This window comes from Aulostomus chinensis, chromosome 15 (assembly GCF_037954235.1).
Source record: "Aulostomus chinensis isolate RoL2024-O1b breed Wild chromosome 15, RoL_Achi_v1.0, whole genome shotgun sequence".
Lineage (NCBI taxonomy): Eukaryota > Metazoa > Chordata > Actinopteri > Syngnathiformes > Aulostomidae > Aulostomus > Aulostomus chinensis.
The window spans coordinates 15,131,908-15,154,838 of NC_141334.1; the positions used below are offsets into that span (position 1 = coordinate 15,131,908).

Genomic DNA, 22,931 nt, shown 5'->3' on the forward strand with positions numbered 1-22,931 from the left:
GTTTTCTGGTAGATGGGTGTGGAAAAAGTTCTGGACTGTTTAAAATCAGCCATCTAGCCGTATGTCATAGCCCTACAGTTGTGTAGTCAGAGCTGGGGATAATGAATGAGTAATGGATGACTTCAACATTTGTTAAATATTATTTCATTACAAAAATGATCATCACATCACTTTATGAGTTTGTGCGTGTGTGGGAAAAGCAGGAAACTTGTTTTACCAACAATCACAGTTTTCAGAGTCATTTCACCACGCTTTGAACCAGATCTCTGTCTATCTCGCAAAAGGTAAAAATATATCAAACTTATAAATAGAAAGTATTTAAACTTAACAAAAGTATTAATAAGTAACCTATATAACTTTGTGACCTGCTTACAGGTTTTCTTTTTCGTCTCAGTTGCTGTAGCAACACGGCCATCACCCAATACAAACGAGCAGAAGATGTCATTTCCAAACAAACCCAAAACTACAACACACACGGTTGTTCTTGATCAGCAAATTCTGATTCGTTAAAAGAGCAGCAGAGCTCACAAAAGAGCACAGGAATGATCACAAGTTGCATCATCGGGAGGATTAGAGAACAAAGTAATGCTTTATTTTACAGCCTGGTATTACACATACAGTACTAATGCAGAAATCTCTTAGAGGACACGAGTCATCAGGTATTTGTCATCGCAAAGTTTGCATTTTGAAGGCTGTAAAATTAAGCTTTAGTAATTAGTATCGTTGCAAATGTAGAGTCAGACAGTGTGGACAACACTACATCAAAATCAAACATACTTTTTTCATCAGTGAATAGTCATAGACATTTTGGGAAGTTTTTCTTTTTCCAACAAGAAACAAAACATGAAAAACACAAACATCTTGAATATAGATTTTTCCCTCATGGGTAAAATTAAATTCATTTTTAAAATTTGTCAAATATACATAAGTTATATTTAATGCATCAAAAACCAAATGAGCAAATCAAATACCCTCCTTTAAACAAAAAAGAGGCAACATAGAGGAGAGAGAATGACATTCTTTGTTGAGATCATTTTAAACAAGTATTGGTCAGGCGTTTCATTAACCTGGGAAAGCAAAGTGCTACACACGACAACCACTGACGACAGTTCACCATACACCTTAATGAGGATTGGACTGAAGCACCGTTTCTTAGCTTAAAGCTAAAATGGAGATTTCACTGTTTTTAACACTTTCTTTTTCACAAACACGCAATCATGTGTTTATATTCTACCCTCAACAACCCATAAGCCAAGTTTACCCCTTCCCAAAAGTAAGGGACCCCAGCAGTGGCATTGTTCTGTTTCAAGTTAAAGTACTTAGGTGAACTCCTGGACCAACCGACTGCTAAGACCTTGGTTTACTACTGTATATTTTCCTCCAGGATGGAGCTTTGAGTGCAAATAAAGGCATACAACTCCTTCATGAGGAATAAACATGGAATTCAGCCACATGCTTTCAAATAGTAATCATATATTTAATTGATATACATATATTGCCACCATTGGCACATACGATATTGCACACAGTAATGAAATGTTGCACATAAAAAATAGATATTTTTTTTGTGGGCGAGAACATTCCAAAATTACAAATAATGTGGAATAACGCTGAAAAGGTAAAACAAAATAAAAAGACATGCTTGCTACTCCCCATTAATTGAGCGACTTACAACATACATATAACTACCCAAGCCATAGAACAAGCATTTCAAAGGGTGGGGGTTGGGGGGTTTGGGGAGTTCAGGAAGCTTGTCAACAACAATGTATAATCATCTCAGGCCACTACCGATGTTCCAATCAGCCCCAGCTCTCCCTGCTAATGTGCTTGGCTAGTGAAGAGCCAACTCTTCTGCATGGTCTTGCATCTAGGTGACCACCCCCTTCCATGTTTACATGTAGGCCGATACCTGGATGGCTGGGGAATGATAGCGGCAATGGAGTTAAGGGAAGAAGGAAGGTAGCAGAACAAAGTTACTAATTCTGCTTCTAGTTTTCCTCAAGAGTTTGAAACAACAAACCCTTTTAGCACCACGAGTCGTGCGCTAGCACACAAAGGGGCTGAGACACAGAAATGGAAGAAAGAGGAAACGATTATCAAAAAGAAGCCAAACTGCGATCCAAAGCACCAGGCCAGCGTGTAAGCATGCGGAGTGTGTAAGGCACCAGGTTGTTTATATGCTGAAGAGGACGCTCCCAATACGGTGTCATTTAGGCTATACCATAGGCTCCAAAAATAGGTGGTCAAGGACAGTCTAGTTTGCTGGTTTCCAGTCAATCTAAACATGGGAGCAATCATTTAACCCAATGCTGAGGTAAATCTGACATTATCTGATTGTTGCCAGTTTCTCTGGAGTTTACTGACAAAGAGTTTATAAAACTGCTATCACACATCTATGAGATGCGACAGAACTGGATCAGAGCCAGTTGTTTTCCGTGTGGCAGCCCAAATATTTACAATTAGACCAAAACAGAATCTCATCACCCCCAGGTAGATGTTTGGACCTACAAATCTGAAGTGGAGCTATGTATCCAAAGTAGCGCCACTAAACTTTACACCGTCAGGTCTGAAGCTGGTAGGGACGGGCACAGCCGTGGTGATGCCGGAGTGTCACCGACAGGTGGGTTGAACCGTCTGCTCCATGGCTCATCCAGGCGTGCCCCGTCCTTACTGGCCCTCCTTAGAGTGTGATGGTGAGATTTTGATTACAGTTCAACTTCCACTACAACTACACCAAGCCTTTGGATGGAAATCACTCAGTACTCAAACGTGAGATTCGTACAATATAGGCAGATAAAGATAAATATGGAAGGGTCCTTGAGCCAATATTTTGGGAGACCAACGAAATCTATCTTAGTGCAGATTAACATGCAGCAACAGCACTCCTTGGCACCATTTGGACTTTTCAAAATGGAAAAAGGTCACAATATGTCTCCAATGTTCTAACTGATAATGCTCTGCAGTCCACTACGCCAATCAACACAGCATGTGAAGGGTGTTTGTCTTGTTCTCTGCAATTCAGGCCATTTGCTACATGTTGTCACTGCATTTCATGTATCAAATACACTTTTAGTACCTTTAAAATGAACACATTGCATCAACGACGAGACACAAAGGTAGTCTATAATATATCCATCTGCATGGCAACGATTTCAACTGAAACAAAATTTACAATAATAATATTTCTTTGAATGCCTCTGGCAAAAAGGTCATCGTGTCAATATCCATTGACCAGTTCAATATATATATTTGATTTCTATGCAATGCATATTGCACAGCAGATAGAGCACTTCTTTCATTTCATGAAAATGCCTATATGTTCCTTTTATACTGCATGACATCTACCCAGTTTCCAAAGGAGGCCTAGCCCTCATATGAATTGTGTGTAAACACATCTCTACTCACAGGTAAAGGTAAATAGAATGGCAAGTACATGTGACAACCTTTTATAAAGTTTTTGAATTTTGGTTTAAAAATTAAAATATCTGATTTGTGCTGAAGTCATTAGCTCACATGAAAAGGAAAGGTTTTTTTTTTTTTTCCCCATCAGAACTCGGCAATAATTCCATTTGAACATTGCAAACACTTTTTTTTTTTTACAATAGCTTTAAGTGGTACAAAAGTTTTCTGTTAATAAGGGAAATAAACACTCAGTTCAATATTGTTTGTCAAGTAGGAAACAATGTTCAAATATAATGTTATTACTTTGTTTAGCAGCCTGTTACTGTATTAATGGTGGATAAGTGGGGTAACATCCAGCGATGAGTGACAACATGTCGTAACTGTCAGGTTGTAGAGGTTTCTTATACTGTGGGTGATGCTCCCTTGGAGTTAAACCATTACAGTTAAATCTTTAGATTTCTTTCTTTATACAGTAGAGTTTTTAATTATACTTCTCGTTATTTTCATTATTCTTGCATGTTTTTTGCTCTCTATATCAATCCTCGTCTCCATCATCTGCCTGCATCTCCTCTTGTTGCTGCAGCTCGCATGCCCTTTTCTCCCGCTGTTTCTCCTGGATCTTCTTCATTTCCTCGGCATATTTACAGAAAGTATTCCCAAATTTGGACCACACTTTGTAGGGTACCGTGATTGAGTTGCGGTACGTTGGCTTCACCTCGCTGACCCTCATGAACACCCCATACTTATTGGATCCGACGTCGAAGAAAAAGCGTTTGTTGTCCACAGTCAATGACGACCCTTCGGGCAACTCTGCAGGTTCGTCCTCCACGCCGTAATCGTCAATAAGTTTAGCCAAAGCGTCACGAAACTCAATAAGTCCCTGGGCAGGAAGAGCAATCGTCTGGCCTTGTGTGGATCCCAAACCGGGCCCCCGGTTAACGGTCTGTCGAATCCTCAGGAACCGTCCCCTTTGATTCTCTTTCAGATCCATGTAGTATTTCCGATTTTCCCGGACTAAGAACTCGCTTTTGAGTGCTCGCCTGGGCTCGTCTTGAACCATTCCCGGGTTGCTCGGACCCAACTGGGCGTAATGTTCGATGAAGTCCCCCAAGTAGTCACGGAACTCGACCGCCACGGACATGGAGAGTGTGAGGCGGCTCTTGTTTCCACCGGCCCCGACTTCTGCTATCTTTAAGAAGCGGCCTTTCGCGTTCTGCTTAACATCCAAATAGAAGCGTTTGTTTTGGATGTCAACCCGCTTCGACGCCAGCTCTTGTGTCTCATGCTGTAGCCCGGAAGCCGAGCCCGCCCCTCCTGTCGCTAGGTGCATGGAACCGAAGCCTGGGCCCGTGGCTGCTCCTCCCTGCTCACTTCCACTGTCTCTGTCCGCCATGATGCTGCCTGCCTGCCTTCTCCCTCTGTCTACTGCAAAGCCACGGCCAGTCACAGCGAACGCCGGAGCTCTCGCGAGATCTACACAGAGAGGTATTAAAAAAGCGAGGGGGGGGGGGGGGGGTGATTACTACAGTGGAGACAGAAGGTAAAATAAGAATTTAACTTGAAAACAAAACCAGCGGTTTTAAGAAGGAGATGTTTCTTATTAAGCCTCGTTTTACCTTAGTTTCGCTACCTTCAAAATTAATAGTTTTTCCTCGTTTTTAAGTGGGACTAAAGCTTGTTGTAGGCCTAAATTAGCTTAATTTAGGTTGCAGCAGACGATAAATGAATTGGTTTCACTACTGAGAGGTGGGTCCAGCCAGTAAGTACACTTTGCCGTGCACTCGGAGACAGTCCTAAAAGTCAGTATTTTTTATTACAATTTTAATAGCATTTAAGCATTTGTCTTTGTAGAAGGTGGCAGCAACACAATTCGATTAATGCTAGCATAGGAAACCAAGACTGTTAGCCCAAAGTTAATTAGCCCTGTATAGCCCTGGTTTACGTAGTTCCAACTCAACCCTTATCACTTCTCAAGAATAAATACAATGAAATGTGACTGTATCACTCGATAATTAATTTGAACTACATAAGAAGGCGCACAACTGAAATAGGTCGTATAAATAAGTTTAGATAGGATTTCTTTATTTTGAAAAAATAAAATAAAATCACTGGTTCACACTGACATTTATGTTGTCACACAGCCTGCAGGTTTGAAGATTAAATGGTGGTCAGTCCATCCTTTTTAGAATTATCATACGTCTCCGAGCTTTAAAGGAGCAGGTTAATTATGAAAGTAGAGCTGCTTTGAGCTTAGAAAAAATAATTTCAAATGGAACACACGAGAAACTTTTCAAACCACTTACTGTGCTGCCCGTCTGCGTGCGCCCTCACGGGGGACACAACACGTCGAGCAGGATTAATGGCCTCTCACGTCAAGTTATTTTGACTAGACTGAGTTATTAATTAAACCCACGTCTCCGTCAGGATATATTCACTCATGTCTGTAACCGATGCTGCAGATGTGAGTCAGAGAGTTGGGATGCTGTGGAGGCGCTGGAGCTCCTCATTCATAAAGCCGTGTATTGTATAGCAAGTCATGCTCAGAAACTCCTAGGAACGTATAGTAGTTTATTAAAAACCCGCTTGTAAAACCCAGAATGTTTGTCCCATTGCATCTCCGTTTAAACAAGGTAAACAACCCACTGGCCTATAATCCTGTATGTATGTTATCTAGTAGGATAATTCACCTCTCTCCTCCTTCACCTGCAAAAAGTAATATCTCAAACTTCGAACTTGACGTGTCACTACTGTCTATTTTATTTTTTGCTGAATTTCGTATCTACCATTTTGCTATGGTCAAATTTATTACCACTCGTAAACTATGTGTGGTTTAACTACAATGGACAACTTTGATACTTGAAAAGATACAAGACGGTTTTTATTTTATATTTTAAAAAATAATTTTCTATATGGAAAATTGAATACCTGTATATATTTTTTGCATGTGAAAACCTGAACTTGGAAAAAAAATCTAATTTATATTGTATATTAATTCCAATAATTGCTGGTAAGGCATAAAAATGTCAAATTCTTATTCTCAATGCACTTTAGTCATTATTCGTTATGTAGCTTACCATTATTCATCTGAATGGCGCAGCTCTGAGCATTTTTTAAAACTTAGAAAAATGTTGATAAAGTAGATCATGGACTCAAGGGTAATTACATAAATATATTTCTGATCAGTTTTGCTTGTGTAAACTTTTTTGGGTTCCTGATGAAAAAAAATTCCACATAAAAAGACAAATTTATCTCCCAGACTTGGTAAGCGTATGAGAAACGTCCTTATCCCTTTTTCAACTATTTTCAATTTTTCAATAAAATCTTTTTGTTTTTAAAAAAAATAAGTTTTAACTTACAACGACAACGCTTCTTATGTGTTTACATTAATATTTGTCGCTACATAAAAGAAGCCTATAATGTTAAAGAGAAAAATAATTTCTCAAGGCAAAGACTCATCATTCGCGGTACTTGGATGGAAAAAGTTGATTCGCATTTGTATAAATTCAAATTCTGATTGACCTTTGTAAATAATAATAAAAAAATCCCAATATAGTGACATATCCTGAATATAATAATAATTATAAATAAATAAAATCGACAATCGATCACGTTCAGTATGCATACAGAAAAAAAGTAGGAGGTGAAAAAAATATTACGGTCGTAATTATTAGGGCAAACGGTATGATATAGTCATATAGGCCTGTTTAAAATGCAGTTAAAAAGTTAATTTATTCAAGTCATTTATTAGAGGAAATACTACAGCATATAATAACAAAAACAAAAATATACACGGGGACTTTCATTTGTTGAAGATCTGAACTTCAAAATAAAATCAGCCTCAATTATTTCCGCCGCTGCTCTCATGTGTGGGAGGTGAGCATGTGGGCCGTGTGGCTCCTAGGTTAAGCTGATTTCCCTACATTTGTGACCCTGTGATTCATCCTTTGTCCACGTTTGGATTGGTTACCTAAAATCATTATATGCTATTATAATATCGCTCTCTTCTGTGTCTCCAGGTCGCCAGGCCTCCTGATCAGCTGCACAACAAATAACATGAAATCCACTCATGTCTGGGGTCTTTGAGGCCTACAAAGGTAAGCCTTAATTAAATTGAAATAAACCAGAGTCCCCACAACCTTTAAAGAATTAAAACCAACTAAATATATCACAAATAAATTCCCATTTATACCGCTTACCTTGCACCGTTCAGGGACCAGCAGGATGAAGGCCCGTACAGGCCCCTATGCATACGCTTTGGCCATCCGTGCTGGTGAGTTCATCCTCACCTTATCATGATGTACTCGTTTAAGTTTCACATTTTTTATTGTGTTGTTTTTTTTTAATAGGAAAGCAAATATAACCTTATATTTTTTAATGAAAGCAAATCTGACCTTATTGTATCACATTTGAGGGATACTGTCTTTGTTTTTTAACGCAGCATATGATAAAGACGAATCCCAATGTTGGGGTGCGTTATATTGACTTCAACATGAAGTCTCAAGTCATTCTTGCAGAACAGCAAGTACCGCGAATAAAATGTCGTATTGCATCTCTTACAGCCTGTGTGGCCCCCCATTAAAAATGTAATACTGCTTTCTAATTCCAAATTTCACCGTGATTTAACACAGTTCACGTTATAGCCTTTTTTTTCTGGTCTAATGTAGGTGATTAAAACCACTCCCTGGGAAATGATTCATCACTTGAACAGGCCAGAAAACAAACGGTCAAATGTATGAATTACCAGTAGCCTATAGTTGGTATTTAGCCTATTTTATTGTCAATTTTTAAATAATGAGTACTAATTAGCAGATTCAGATGTAAATGCACCCAAACGCAGACTCCAGCATGAATCAGGTGTCGTAGTTTGAAAAAGGCAGCAGCAGCTGATCATCGCACAAAGTTTTGCCCTACATCCTGGCACAGGAATGCCGTGGCGCCGATCCAAACGCACCCCCGGCATTATTTTAGATCAGACGCACGGCCGTTTGCTCTTATGCTTCTGTAAACTCTGCAGTGCGATGATGACATATGCTCGGGTGCATGTTAGGACACTTCAACGCGGCAGGACACTTCCATTCCCAATGACATGTACATGAAGCGTCATTCCCTTCACCGAGCCGGATCCCACCACCTACCTTAGCCCGCTCGGTGTGCAGGCGGTGCACCTTACAGCCTCGACGGCGTGCCGCGGATGACGAGACAAGACGTTATACGACACATGTGAATATGGTCTTGGGCCTTTCTGACAACACGGCCGACCGCTTCTGCTTGCTTCATAAGATGGACCAGAAACGGCGAGTCGTGGCACGGAGAGGGACACACGCACAGGCTCAACGCTGCACGCCTCACCTCTGATGTCAACACGCACTGTGGGAGCTCAGTGCGCCTCCTCTTGGTGAAATTGAGGAATTGCAGTAGTGACTCCTTGCAGTGCAACATTGGGGGCAACAGTAATGTAGGTTAGTGTCTAAAAATGCAAATACACACTCAGCACGGTGCCACATGTGTAACCGACTCATATTGTGACTATTTTATTTTTTAATTTCATTTGGCAGCTTATAGTAATCAGCATGTTGGAGTCATTCATGGAAGAAGTGTGGCCAAATACTGTGTTTATGTTGTTATATCATGTTTTCATGACTGCCAGTATTACTCTTCTGTTGCTATTTCAGTCATTGATACTGCAGTTATTTTACACATACACACACAATAGTAAATTACGTACATATCTGACACCAATATGAAGCGATTTGAGGGACTCTGAGGAGTTAGTCAGCCTTCAGAACCAAGGAGAGCAGTCCCATGTGTGTCTGGTCTGAAAAAACAAACAAACAAACAAAAAGACAAAACAACATAAATGTCAAATGTGCAGCATATTTGGTGTGGAAGCATCTAAAGACATTTGTTTGATTGATATTCCCGGGGTGTCAACCAGTTTCTCGCCCTAAACAACATAAGTCCACTGCCACTGTGATTCTTTCTTTTTCTTCAGTCCAGCATATTTTATTGGACAGGATCCAAACGTTGCCCAGCTTTTCTGTTGCTATTTGATTTACAGCAGGCTTTACTGCATGTCAAACTGCTCATAAATCCACTGTTGGTCAGCAGGTGTCGCTCTTTGTGAATAATATCAGCACAACATCCTGTATCCGCATTCTATTTGCCATTATAATCATAACTTGACCGAAACATTACCAAACATTCATATTCATCCTCTGTACCTTGGGGCATCATTTGATTACAATTAAAGCAGCAACGTTAATCATCTCTTTCTATGGAATCATTACAGTTCCCTGCTTTGTTTCTCTAATATTGCAGCTTTTTCCAGCTGTTAATGCAGTGCTTCAATATCAGTTTTTTTTTAAGGCAGAGCATTGAATGTGACCTGAATGCAGGGCATGACTTAATGGGATGAGACGCAAAACTCATTCAAAACAGTCTCTTGAAGACGCTGAAATGCTTTCGCAGCCTTAGTCATCGCAGCCATATGATTTCTCTCGGCCCACCGGACGATACGGCTGCATTTTTTCCCCCCATGTGAACCCATTTTATCTTTTGGAGTCATGCCTTGGCTACAGTAAGATGCGATTTTTATAGGAGGGACAGTCGATCATGGATGTGGGATTGTGTTTGTTTCGTTCTAACGTGTGATCACCGATAAAAACACCATGGAGTGATTGACGTACAGTAACTGGGTTTGGGAGTGAGGAGATCGACCCTGCGGTCCATCGCTTGCCTGCATCTCAGTGCTCCAATCCTGCGTTTTTGTTGACGGAGCCCCTTGGCGATCGGCTTTATTTTCTCTCCGTCTGTGGCTAGTGGGGGAGGCGGAGAGAGAGCCGCGGTGGAAGGCGGCGTTTAAGCGTTTTAGCAGCCGACCAGATAATGTTTTATTTTGTGGAATGAAACGTGGCTTATGTTTTGCGACCGGACTACCAAACTTGTGGTTCACTGCAGCATTTTTGCGTCTTTTCCCTCCGCTGCAGGTGCTACAGAAAATAGCGGTAGCCCACTGCAATATTTGGGCAAAGATAAGAGTGGCGTCGTCTTGCAGTCAAGGCTACTATGGCAGCATAGGGGGCATCTTCTGGAGGGGGAGAATCCGCCAATTCCTCGCTTAGCCTGTCTGCGATGCCTTATTATTAGCAGAGAGCAGTGACTGGATTAGAAGGCCAGCATCCTCCCGCGGTCTCTCCGTTTCAAAGCTGCTGTTTACCCAGTGAAAATTACTCGAAAAAGCAGCGGATCCCGATGGCATGGACACTTATGCAAGGTCTGCCGCGCTGCCGTGCTACTGGAGCCCACTTGCTGTCTCTTCATTCAACCCAGCTCCATCGCCATCGCCCCGCAGCCCAGAGAGCCCTGCCGCAACGCGACCAGCGACCACCGAGCCAAAGCAGGCGGCATGAGGCTTGATTCAGTACCTTTATCCATGCTGGTCATCGGGGTCTCATTCGCCTGCTACTCCCCGAGTTTGAATTCCCTGCAGGACCAGGCTTACAAATCTGCCGTGGTGATCGAGGGCAAGGTGCAGTCTACGCCTGTGAACGTATCCGCGGAGCCGTACCGTGTGAATGTCAAAGTGCTGGATGTGTGGCCCCTAAACAGCGGGGGTCTGGAGCGAGAACAGCTCGTCACCGTGGGGGAATTTGGATCTGAGGCTCCGTGCACCAAAGTGAAGAAGAACCACAAGTACATTTTTTTCATGGACCCCACTGACGAGCCGTTGGTTTTCAAGGCATCATTTGCACCCCTGGACACGAGTGGAAAGAACCTAAAAAAGGATGTAGGGAAGATCTTGTGTGAGGACTGCGGTAAGTGAATGTATTGTGGATTACCGGTGAAGTCCAACCCGGAAGAATGAACGGTGTGGTAATAGCCCCTGCTGGTGTTGGGCTTTTGCTACCAGCCACTCTGGCGAATTGGGGTTCTTATGGCTACAACATGGTTTGGAGTCGGTGGGTACCAGATATGTGCCTAAGGGGCGTCTATGCAGCAATTTTCGACAACTCTCGCAGGCTCCCATAGCCCACATGATCAATCAAACTCTCTTTCTCTCTCCCATTCTCTCTCCACTGAGCTGCATCAGACATGCGCCTCGCACTGTTGCTTGTGAGGAATTGCAGTTTGTGTGTATCTAACTATCTGCATGCTGCAAACCCGCATTCTAGTTTTCGACACATTCTGATGCATCTTTTTCTGTCCAGACTTTATATTCTGATTTCTGTTTCTCCAAACTCTTGAGGCTTCTTATATGAGCTCATGAACACATCCATTTCACGGTCCTGCTTCAGTTTCAGGACCAGGGACAGCGGCCTGTACACCGGTATCACGTGTGGTTGCCCTAAGCAAAATGCTTTGTATGCTATATTTAGGATCACGCCCTGCTTTAATGCTTTAATACCCCACTCTTTGGCATAGTCTGTATGCTCACATAGCTACCATCTTCATTGCAGGAAGAGTGTTGTAGTCCTTATGCAGACTATATGGAGTTAGAAATATCAATGATCAACTTTACTACCAACACTTTTTACATTCTGGTAGTTTAGGGATGGTCAGCAGATGTGGCCTTTGTAGGTGTCATTCTAAAACCACAGCAGGAAAATGACGTGTAATTAGGCTTTATATTACATTCATTCATTCTCACTGAAGATATTGTCTCTGTGCTATGATGTCATCTCTCTCTCTCTCTCTCTCTCTCTCTCTCTCTCTCTGTCTGTCTCTCTGTCTTTCTGTCATGGCTTCTTGTGAGATTCCACTTTGAGATTTCATTTTGTGTAGGTTAAACAACCTATTGATTAAGTACAATGCAGCATACTGTTGCACTGGTGTTGGTGCAGTATAGACAACACAGAAATGCATTCACTCACATGCACCGACACACAATTTTGTTTATAAACTGAGCATAGTCAGTAACGGTAATCATGGTTTACCAGATTTATAGTGGTCACTTGTGAGTAACTCTAATGCCACAGAAAGTGTGTTTCATGCTCTGGATCATGCGGGGTAAAATTTCCTCTGCTTGATTTATAAAGTAAAGTCAGTGTCCAGAGTGTAACTGGGACCATACTTGTGCCTACTACTAATCTCACATGGCGGTCAGCCTGCAACACAAATTCAAAATGTGACACCACACTTCTCTGATACTTTGAATGTCTTGTGTGTCTCAAATTATATCACATATATGATAAATTTACAATATTTATCACTATATTTATCATATTATACATAGATTTTAACTTGTACTTATCTGCCTTTTTAGATTTATAAAACCTCTTGCCCCGTGTTTTTGAGACAAATGGTTCCCCCTCTCTTCTTGATTTTGCCACTCTGGCTTTTTAACTCATCTCTTCATTAGAGAGATAACAAGATTGACCTTATGCTGGCTGAGTATTGAACATCGAAACTTTTATGGCACTGCCAGAATTGCTTTAATACTATGGCCTATCAAAAGATGCCTTGTCATTCAGTACATTTCAGTACTTAAGAAGTAAAATCTACAATTGTTGGTTTATTTTTATGGTGCAAAACTGCTTGAAGTGGACCAATGACAACGTGATGAAACTTTACAGAAATAACACACATTGAGTAAAATCACAGATTGATGGGTTGATTATTATTTTAAAGTTATGGTGCTGTTCTAGATGTGTGAAAAAGCCAAGTAGCTGAAAATTACAGCTTAAGGTTTAACACAGTTTCTATGTTTAAAATAGATTAAATTGGGTATTGGGAAAAAATGTTGTTCAGAAACTGGTATCACAGTATTGGTATTAAGAATGTTTTGAAGGATACACAGCCTTTATCAGTATTGTGATCAAACTGGCATCAACACCTCACTGTAACCACGAGAGTTCCCCTGGGCCCCTGCAGAACTCTTTTTTTTTTTTTTTTTGTTCTAGCATCATAGCTTGTGTAGCTAGTGTAACAGAGGGCATCTCACTCAGTGCAACTGATCTCAACTCTGCTTTCCTCCGCAGTCTTGCCATAGTTGTTCCTTAAAAACAGGCAGTCCCTTGACATCCTCCTTTCCCACTGAGCTCCCTCCCTCATTAGGGATTCATGATCAACAAGGTTCTGCTCATTGTTTTCTGGATAATAGGTTTATTATAACTTCTTAATTATTGGCCGCCATTTCTTGGAGCATTGTCTAGACCCAGATATTGAGCCCACTTAGCCCTCATCATCAACTTAACTCCCTCTGGTGCAGAGGTACAAAAGGTCCCCAGTGTGTAAACCACGGGACTCAGTGCACACACTGTACAGCTCTCAGTTTGACGTAGTTGTTGTTCCTAAAGACTGCCTGAAATACAGGCTACCTTTAATGCACACCAGCTGCAGCCCGTCCTCAGTCAGCTGGCATCTCTTGATTCCTTCTGAGGAAGTAATGAAAACTACGAGAAACATTTTTCCTCTGATACACATTTCAAACATGCAAACTCAGGCTTAGCTGAAGTTCCTTCAAGTCTTTCATATTGGCCTCCAGTATATCAAGTGGATGATCTGACTGGCACGGTGACCTCGTCTCTTATATTATTGTGCCACAAAAGTATATACGGCGTGTACAATACACATAGTAGACATATTTTAACATACACACTGCAGCAGGTATTTCCTGGTCTTCCAAGGTTGCTTTGCATACCTTTTTAAAGAAGAGGTTAATTGTCAGGCAGATTCTTCCATTAGCCACAAGTTAAATCAAGTGAGTCCTTTATATGATAAGATATTATCAAAGCTTGCTTGTAATTATTTGAATAATGTTATTATACAGTTGATTGTCCTGAAAGATGCTATTTTGCAGAGACAAAAAATTATGACAGCTATAACTGAGGATGTTCCTCCCTCATAATAGTGGACATTTTTTCATATATAATGCAGTCTGATGCAGCCGTTTAGCTCATATTATTTAGTTTAACACTAGTGTTGTGGTCCCTCATGGCTCAGCCTAAATCAGAAGTCTGCTGCATAATGACACTAATGTAGTAAGTGCGGCCCGCTGCTTTTTGTCTATCCGTAGACCCCATGGAGGAGACCTACATAAAAGCGTGTGCATGTGTGTATGTGGGTGTGCGCAGACAGGTAAGAGCACTGAATCAGGACAACTATCTGCACAGAAAAGGGTTCTCATCATCTAGGAGGAATACGTTGCCCTGAAACCACCTTCAAACACTTGTAATTAACGAATGCGTAACCCATTCTTACTGGTGGGGCTATTTTATGTATTGCTTATTAAACCCATATATTTCTCTGAAGTAAATAAATGTAACAGATGATGTTGTGACTGGACACGATCACTAATCTGTCAGTGTGAAGTCTAACTGCATGTAGGTCGCAGCTGCTGGACTGAGGTGGTAGACGGGCAGGATTTTGCCCAGAGCTATGCATTTTTCTGTGAATTGAGAGGGTTCCTCAGAAAAGCTCTACATAGAACATGAATGACAGCGGCTGATGGCTTCTGGGCTTTCCTCCTACCTCATATGTTTGTCAGACAGCAGCATGAGTCCACATGCATCTGCAGGTCAACCAATATTCCCTAATATTACACTGAAGGGCAATTTAGCCAGTAGTCGTTGATCGTGAAAATGGTGGTTATTTACTGTATTCCAACACTGAGATTATGCACAGGATGTTTGTTTGGATAAAAATGATTGAAATGTTTTGGACTATCACTCTTGGAGTATCCCTTGTCCCGGCTGATGAGACTGACCAGCTGGAAGCCTGGATTTGTTTCAAGTGAAGTGTTTTAAGGGGATTTTTTTGTATGTTCACTGGGTCATTTATGTAGAATTTCTGCCTCGCCCAATCTTAGCTACTCCACTGTGACAAGACAGCTTGATGTATGAAAAAAGGGCATGGCCATTTTCAGTAATTGGCCTCTCATTTTCTTGTCCTATTAGGCACTTTCTCACAATCACTGACTTCTGCTCCCCATTTCAAAAGACACCATTTTTACAAGCTATTATTATGATGTAGTGAGTATCTTGGGTCTCTAGCTTTTGTGTCTACAAAAGCTGCAATTCTGCAGTGACAGACAAGAGGGTTTTCTGGTAGACTGGAGGTTCACTTTTTCAGGTGAGAGCTGATACCTGTTTGCAGAGCACAGCTGTCAGGAAGGAGATGTGTGGTGAGAGTTTCAGTGGTGTGATGGAGCCGTGCAGGCACCAGGCGTCAGTACCCCTTAAGACATTTAAATGTGAGCGGAGGCATCAAATGGGCCCTTGTGATCAGTAAACATGGAAATAAACATGCACAACTAATCAACCGTAATAGGCTTACTTGACAATGGTAACATCAATGGAGGTACAAATATAATAGAAATAGGATTAATGTAGTATACAACATAAATTGTGTTTAATGTTGTAATTCTTTAAAGTACTGTGAGGAGTTGTACATGTTTAGTTGATACTTAACAAAAAATGATGAATTTAGATTCCCATTCTGCTCTGACTCTCTGTGTTTATCAGCCTTTCCCTCTAAACTGTAATGCCTTGGCTTACAAAAACTGTGTATGTTTAGATTTAAAAATTCAGAAACACTTTGATTTTGATTTTCATTGTCTAGAATATATTTTTGTATGATCTGAGCTGGATTTAAGGACCTTGCAGCTGAAGATATCACATCTGTGCAATAATCAGGTTAAGGTCGTGGTGTGTATTGTTAAGAGGATTTAGCTGAAGAGATACACAGTAAGTGAAGCTATCTTGCACTGTTGTGACACATTAATGTATTAACCTAAATAGTTTGCTGCAGTTGCCCAACATGAATTCATCTCTATTGTCTTTTGATAAATTATTTATACTTTACGTTGTTTTCCAGTCTGTAGACACTTTAATGATGACCAATCAATGACAGTATATCTTCATAATCAATCAATCAGCAATCAATCACTGTTTAAGTATGAGCAAGTAATTTCTCATGAAAACATTGTGCTGTATTCTGGTGTCAACACAAGGAAGCAAAATTAGATTTTTAGTTTGTTCATTCATGTTTCGTTTAGTTTTTTTTTACACACTGGTTTAAAACAAGCAAGAACAAATTAGCAGAAAAAAAAACACGTTCAGCACATAAAGTTTGAGGACATTCCGCGACTAGAAACATTAGTGTTAATGCAACTAGAACATTTAAGTTGGAAAAGGAATAAGCAGTGGAGCTTAAATCCGATATGTTATTTGTATTTGCAATTATTATTTATTTTAGCCATTATGGATTAAGGAATTTTCCAGCAAACACAGATCTGATATATTATCTACTTACAAAATTGTTAATAGCTTAAATGTTAGCCAGTCATCCAGATCATCATATATGGGAGTGTTAAATCAAGGGCAGCAGCTTTATTCCCCTCTTAGAGAGCAATAGGATGCAGTGAATCAATTTATGTTTTTTTGATGAGTCACTTGTATTACTTTTAAACGGTGGTATAATTGAAGCAATTTCCATTCAGTGAAACGACCTCTGACCTTTACCAGCCCTGGTTGAGAGGAGCCGGAGTCCAACTAGAGATTTTTCGCCCCATAAAAACAAAATTACGTTGGACTTCATAAACCATTAGATATAATCTTTTGATATGTTTTGAAGGCACATGACTGTTTTATATCCTCGCTTTCCTCACCTGGAAGGAGGGTTGTGGAGACGAGGGTCAGTTGACACGCATCACGTATCACTTGGAGTCATCGCACGAGTTGAACAACATCGGTAAAAGGTTCACAATAACTATTTTTCATATAGTGCATTATGTACATATGTGAGTGCCTGAATTTTGAGTGGGGAAATATTTTCTCTCAAAGCGTCCTGGCACATACACTAATTTCACTTAATAGTCCGACAATGTCATTCATCTTATTTAATAGATGTGAAAATTGCAGTTGTGCAACACTAGATGGTGAATGATGGAATGCAAACAGCTACCTTCTATCTCCTGCAGATGCAACATAAGCAGTCATTTTTCTGGCTATGTGATGAATGCAGGTCACATATTCACACTCTTTTGTTCATGTTGGCACTCAACTACTGTGAAAAATTATGTTTTTTAGCCCACTAGATGGTTCTTCAGTTGCCTGCTAGTTGCTAAATTTGTTTGTCATCTGGCGCTGGGCTTGTAGGGTTCACTTGGTTTGATGGGTTTTTCCACCGTGAGGGCTGATACAAATATGTGAGTTTTCCATAAAACCCACTAAAGTTCATAGATGATTCAAGTCATTTTATATATGAATAATTTCATGTAGCCGGTCCTCTGTCCTGTTAAGTTCACACAGAGGTCAAAGAGCTGTTGTGTGAAATTTATGTAGTCTTGTAGTTCCTGCGTCGACGGAACATCATTGATGTTGAAATGTGGACTCATAGAAAGATTAAACTGTTGTAATATCAAAGTCAAGGTCAGGTGTAACAGGTAACAGTGGGTTGCTGTGGTGTTCCAGTTAGCCAAAGGCAGCCTGAAATATACATCGCCAAGCTTGCATGCACACGTAAATGTCATGCAGCCGTTTGTAAGTGTTGGCGGTTATACCAAATGTCTGCTGGTGTGAAAATCTGGACAAACTGCACAGACCTTCCTCCAGGCAGATGTCTGACAAATATATCAAGAATGTGATAACGTCACAGATGAGATCATGAGTGCGGGAGATAAATACGGTCGTATTCAAAATTGAGACCTAAAGACTTAACTCATGAGATGATTTTCAGAAGTAGAGAAAGTATTGAATATATTAGCCTTTCAAAAGTTCCTTTCATTCTTACTTTCTTCCAGAGTTCATTTTAGGTGGTTTACCTCTGCAGAAACCTGCGGACATTCACAGGAACGGCTGCCTAATTGGCCTTGTCTGCTTTGCTGTTTTTGTTGTTGTATAACTCACTGATGATTTTGTGAAATATTTTCATCACCTTGTGCATCTAATCCAGACCAATCAGCATTAAACCCCACCAAGCAGCTCTGCAGGGTCAAATAGAAGTAGGTACTGAGTAGGTGCTTATTTCTCCCCTGATGGCTGCCTGAACAAGGTTCCTCATGGCCGTTCCTGCGGTCGGAAAACACGCACAAACCTCTCAAACCATAAAGGAACGGCATGCATGGAGATTTTCAAGATTTTACTCTCAGAAAATTCAGATTCAAATTCAGACTTTATCTCACACATAAGACTCACAAACAAGAGCACAAAGCGATTGAAGTGTGTTTTGTCAAAACAAATGACGTATTTACTGTTGAAAAAAAGACTTTGATTAGCTGCAGTGCTATTAGTAATGCAAGGAAAGCTCTGGATATCACACAGAACCGAGTTGTTATCGCTCTCTAATTCTGTTCTAATGTGCTGCACCACACAACCTAAGTACTAGCAGTTTAGTTCTACATGAGTGATTCAACTACTCCACTGTGAGAGACATTTTCTACAGTTTTGAATGTCTGTTTAACATGCCCTTTGATTTCACACACACCAAAGCAATGCTTTGGATGATTATAAATTTCCATGCTATAATACAGAATTATGTCTGGGCTCGTGGAAAATAATGGGCTTACTGGAGGTTCAGCTGGATAAGAACTATGAGGACAAGTTTGAAATGCCATGCAGTTTAAAGCCGGTCATTTTATATTAAATTAATCTAATGCTCCACACAACTGTTAACTGCTTCAGTGAGATTTTGAAGGGATTGAATTCATTTGCGAAATGTTTTGAGGGGTTTGGCCAACAAAATGAACACGTTAACAGAGGTTGCAAAGGGAGATTGTTTTTACAGAATGGCGTTAATACCCGATGAGGGATGGAGATTCTTCTTCTTACAAACCATTTGTAACCGTGATATAAATATGAACATTATAATATACTGCACACAAAACGAGCTATGTTGAACATTTTACACTTTTTTTAAATGAGCTTCTAATAAGAGCAAATAAAGAGAAATGCAATAAAAACACTTGGCGTCATTGCATGGTGGATATTTTGTTTGTCAGCTTCTAGCTTTGCTGCGCGAGGCCCTTTGTACTCTAACGTACTAACACAGGCTACGTGCATTTAGAAAGAAGCACTTATTTGCTCCTTAAATCATTGATTCATGTGTCACCCTCAGTGCCTCTGTAACACTGCCGTTTGTGACCAGCTGGTTGAATCAGGCGTCACACAGAAGAGCAGGATTGGCTCGGTTGTTGGTGGTGTGAATGCAGATTAGTTTTACAGTCAGTACATAATGTCACAACTAATAATCTCCATTAATCTCTGGCTTGAATTCATAAAAAGGGATGAAAGCTGCCTTTGGAACAGCAAAACTATTTGGAGTATTTGGAATAAATACTTTTTGTCAGCTTGATGTGACAACATGCAGATTTATAGCAGTTTGGTGGTGGAAAAACAGTTTTTTTTATCATTTATAACCCAAAGGATCAAATTTGGGTGTTTTTATATATTTCATTGATTAATTTACTGTGTTTGAATTAAGAATACATACACATAAAGACCTAAAGACTGGAGTATTTGGACTGCAGTCAGGGGTCATGTTTAAGAGAGAAAATTGATGTGATTATAATGAACAAATAGCATGTTAACATGACCTTATTTTTTCTTGATTTGTTGTCTGATAATTTCTGTTGAGCTGCAGTATCGGATGATTATGAGGACATTTGATGACCACTCTACATATATTTCCATCACAAGGTGCAATATTTGCTAAATTGTATCTAAAAGGTCAAACGTTTTACATCCAACATTCATCTCCTGACTTCTATCTTCAGATTAACTGCAGTAATTTGCATAAGCATTGCATTAAAGTTGCAATTGCTCTGAAATAACACTATAATGACACGTTTTTCTTGTAGCAGAACTAAGATATCTGTGAACCACTCAGAAAAATATTATTTCTTTCACATAGTTTATTCTGCATATGCCCCCCTAATTCATTTACAGGCTGCTGTTACTAAGCAGCAAAAAAGAGCGGTTTGCAGTAATAACCAAATTTACTTGCTCTGACTATAATTAGAGATGAAAAAGAATAACTTACTGAACTTACAAATAAGCTGCTACTAAACAGAAGAGCAGTGTCACGAAAACATTGCAGTATTTTGGCTCTAGCCTGTGGGATCACAGTTTACAGCCTGCCTCCCCGCTTTTCCAGCAATTAGGAGTGGATTTTCGACCCACTGAAGAATGTTGCCTTCACCACAATGAGGCAGTATATGATCAGGATCAGGGAGCAGAGAGACACACCGAAAAGTTGAAAGGGATGAGTCCGCTGGGAATGTCAGCAGTTGTTCGACTCCCTGCCCCTGCAGCTGGAGCTGTGTCAAAAACACTCAAAAGCCCACAGTCAGTGCACAGCCTAGGAGATATGTATGGGATAACAACTGCCATTTTGGTGGTTACTTTTTTCACGAAGGGAATCCACGTATTTAGGAGTATTGCATTGAGCTATAAGCTGATATGTTGTTCTGACTAACTGTAATGACGTCCCCTTGCGATTACGGACTGCAGACAGAAAGATCTAGTGGTAATGTCTGAGCATTCATTTGTTTGAATGAAAAATGTCAGCGGCCTAATCCACTTTAAGATATAAATAAAACACAAATAATCAGCCCTACAGACGGTGATATTACTTCAGTTTTCACACTTCACAATATGAAAAATGTCAACATTGAATTGTCACAAGACAAGGAGAACAGTGAAATGCAACACTTGCCTATTTTTTCTTGATCTGTCAATAGGAACTTTACCTGCTTTTTATAATATGCCCTCCAGCATAATGCCGCCTCTCTGTGTGTTTATACTGGCCTGCTCTTTACGACGTGTATCCTGCTGCTTTGTGAAGGCAGTTTAAGTTTACCCTGCCTTCTGAATCATTCAGTAATTTGCAGCTATCTTGGGCTGCAATACTCTTCCTTCACAGGCTGCAGCCGGTGCATGTAATTAAATATTTAAAGCATTTTTTTTCTTTGCGCAGCATGAAAGGTTGTTGACAAAATTAACCCTTTGAAATCCCATATAGTATCAGCATTAAAACAAAAATCAGGGGCCAGAATAGAAAATAAAAATGCAAACAGCAAAAATATCTTTATTAAATGTTATTGTCTGGTTTGGTATAGAGTGTGCATTGAAAAGGTTCTCTGCAATGCATTTTACTGCCTCGACAGCGTATATGTTGTCAAACAGACAAATGCTTGGTAGAGAGAAGCTGCCAATTACTTATTTCAAGGCTATTAACCTTACTCCATGTATTTGGCTTTGTTTCATCTATAGGCAGCTCCATTATTAACCCCATTTATTTTGGTAATCCATCTCTAGATCGAAGCGAGTAGAACAGCATAACCCCTGAAAAACCTGTGTAAGCTCATTTTTCAATGATCAGAAATCTGATTAAGCTGCTGGGTTCCCTCAGATAATAAATGGACTATTGTAGCATGTAAAACTATATTCTAGCTGTTGTGCTGTGCAACCTCATACTGACACCGAGTTATCTTCATATTTGATGGATACTTTTTATGAACATTATAATTACCTGTAATGCCAGCCTTGTCTGGCTTTTCAAGATCAAACAAATTACTGTTGGGATCGACGTTGTTTTGGCATGTTGTTGAAATAACCTAACATTGCTCTGTCCTACGGGGGAGGGGGAAGCTGGCGGGCACACATTTCTGTGTCATTTGCATGTAGATCTCTCTAGCTGTGGGCGTAACGCCACTGAAAGCACATTCCATAATATCACATAAACTGGTTTATGGATGACGCCTGAGATCTTCAATCAGAGGGTATCAAGGGTTTGTGTAAACAGCTTTAGGTCGTCAGGTTATTTATAGTACAATGTCAAACCCAAATTTCAAATTTATGTGTCTTATTCCAAATGTCAGCTAAGGACCTGAAGGGGGACATGAGTTTCAACTTGAGGAACGTCACAATTCATTATTAGATAGGAATTATGAAGTGTCAAAGCCAAATGACCTTGATTTCTTCACTTGATGATAAAAGGCTACAGACAAGCTGACGCACACGCGTCACAAATGTCAATTCAGGATTCCCGTTAATATTCTTGAAGAAAGAGTGTTAATGGGAAACTATGAATTTATATGGTCCTGAAGAAGAATCTTATTTTAGCTGGAAGGGAGAAGGAAGATTACAAATCAATTATTAACCTGAAATGTCAACATAGGCTGGCAAATTTTTCTGTCCAAATTAGAACAGAGAATAGCATATCTCAGTGAGGAGCAGGTAGTGTTGGAGAAGAGTGTGTGTGTGTGTGTGTGTGTGTGTGTGTGTGTGTGTGTGTGTGTGTGTGTGTGTGTGTGTGTGTGTTTGGTCAGTCAGCTTTGAAAGCGTAAATCAGCGCTGCTTGGCATATGCCGTTTGGAGAACGGATATGCTGCAACAGTTTGTGCATGAAAGCTGCTCATCAGTTATTCATTTGTAGCTCAGGGTGCTTCTTCACAGTGGCTCCTCACTGAGGTGTCAGGCAGATTCACAGGAAGCAGCATGACACTGAAGGACAGCGCTGAAGATAACTTTTCACTGCAGACTCTCTCTCTCTGGTATTCATTTACTAAAGGCTCCAGGGAGACTGTCATC

At 40.3% G+C, this 22,931-nt stretch overlaps 2 protein-coding genes across 6 annotated transcripts in view; one reads left to right on the forward strand and one right to left on the reverse strand.

The window, feature by feature from the left end:
• Window positions 1-605: 605 nt before the first annotated feature.
• puraa (purine-rich element binding protein Aa) lies at window positions 606-8,718 on the reverse strand. The gene is made up of 2 exons (XM_086225638.1): window positions 8,538-8,718; window positions 606-4,875 (listed from the first exon to the last, which is right to left on the reverse strand). The coding sequence occupies exon 2, from the start codon at window positions 4,793-4,795 to the stop codon at window positions 3,938-3,940; it is 858 nt and encodes a 285-aa protein (XP_086081764.1). The 5' UTR covers window positions 4,796-4,875; window positions 8,538-8,718; the 3' UTR covers window positions 606-3,937.
• nrg2a (neuregulin 2a) overlaps window positions 4,926-22,931 on the forward strand; it is a 78,157-nt gene continuing 60,151 nt past the window's right edge. For 3 of the 5 annotated variants that reach the window (XM_086225632.1, XM_086225634.1, XM_086225633.1), the window contains exon 1: window positions 9,898-11,216. In XM_086225632.1, coding sequence (XP_086081758.1) covers window positions 10,808-11,216 — 409 coding nt within the window. In that variant the 5' untranslated portion in view covers window positions 9,898-10,807. Of the gene's footprint in view, window positions 5,162-7,418; window positions 7,497-7,612; window positions 7,673-8,682; window positions 8,862-9,897; window positions 11,217-22,931 lie in introns of those variants that run through there. The other 2 variants (XM_086225637.1, XM_086225636.1) reach the window with 2 other exon arrangements.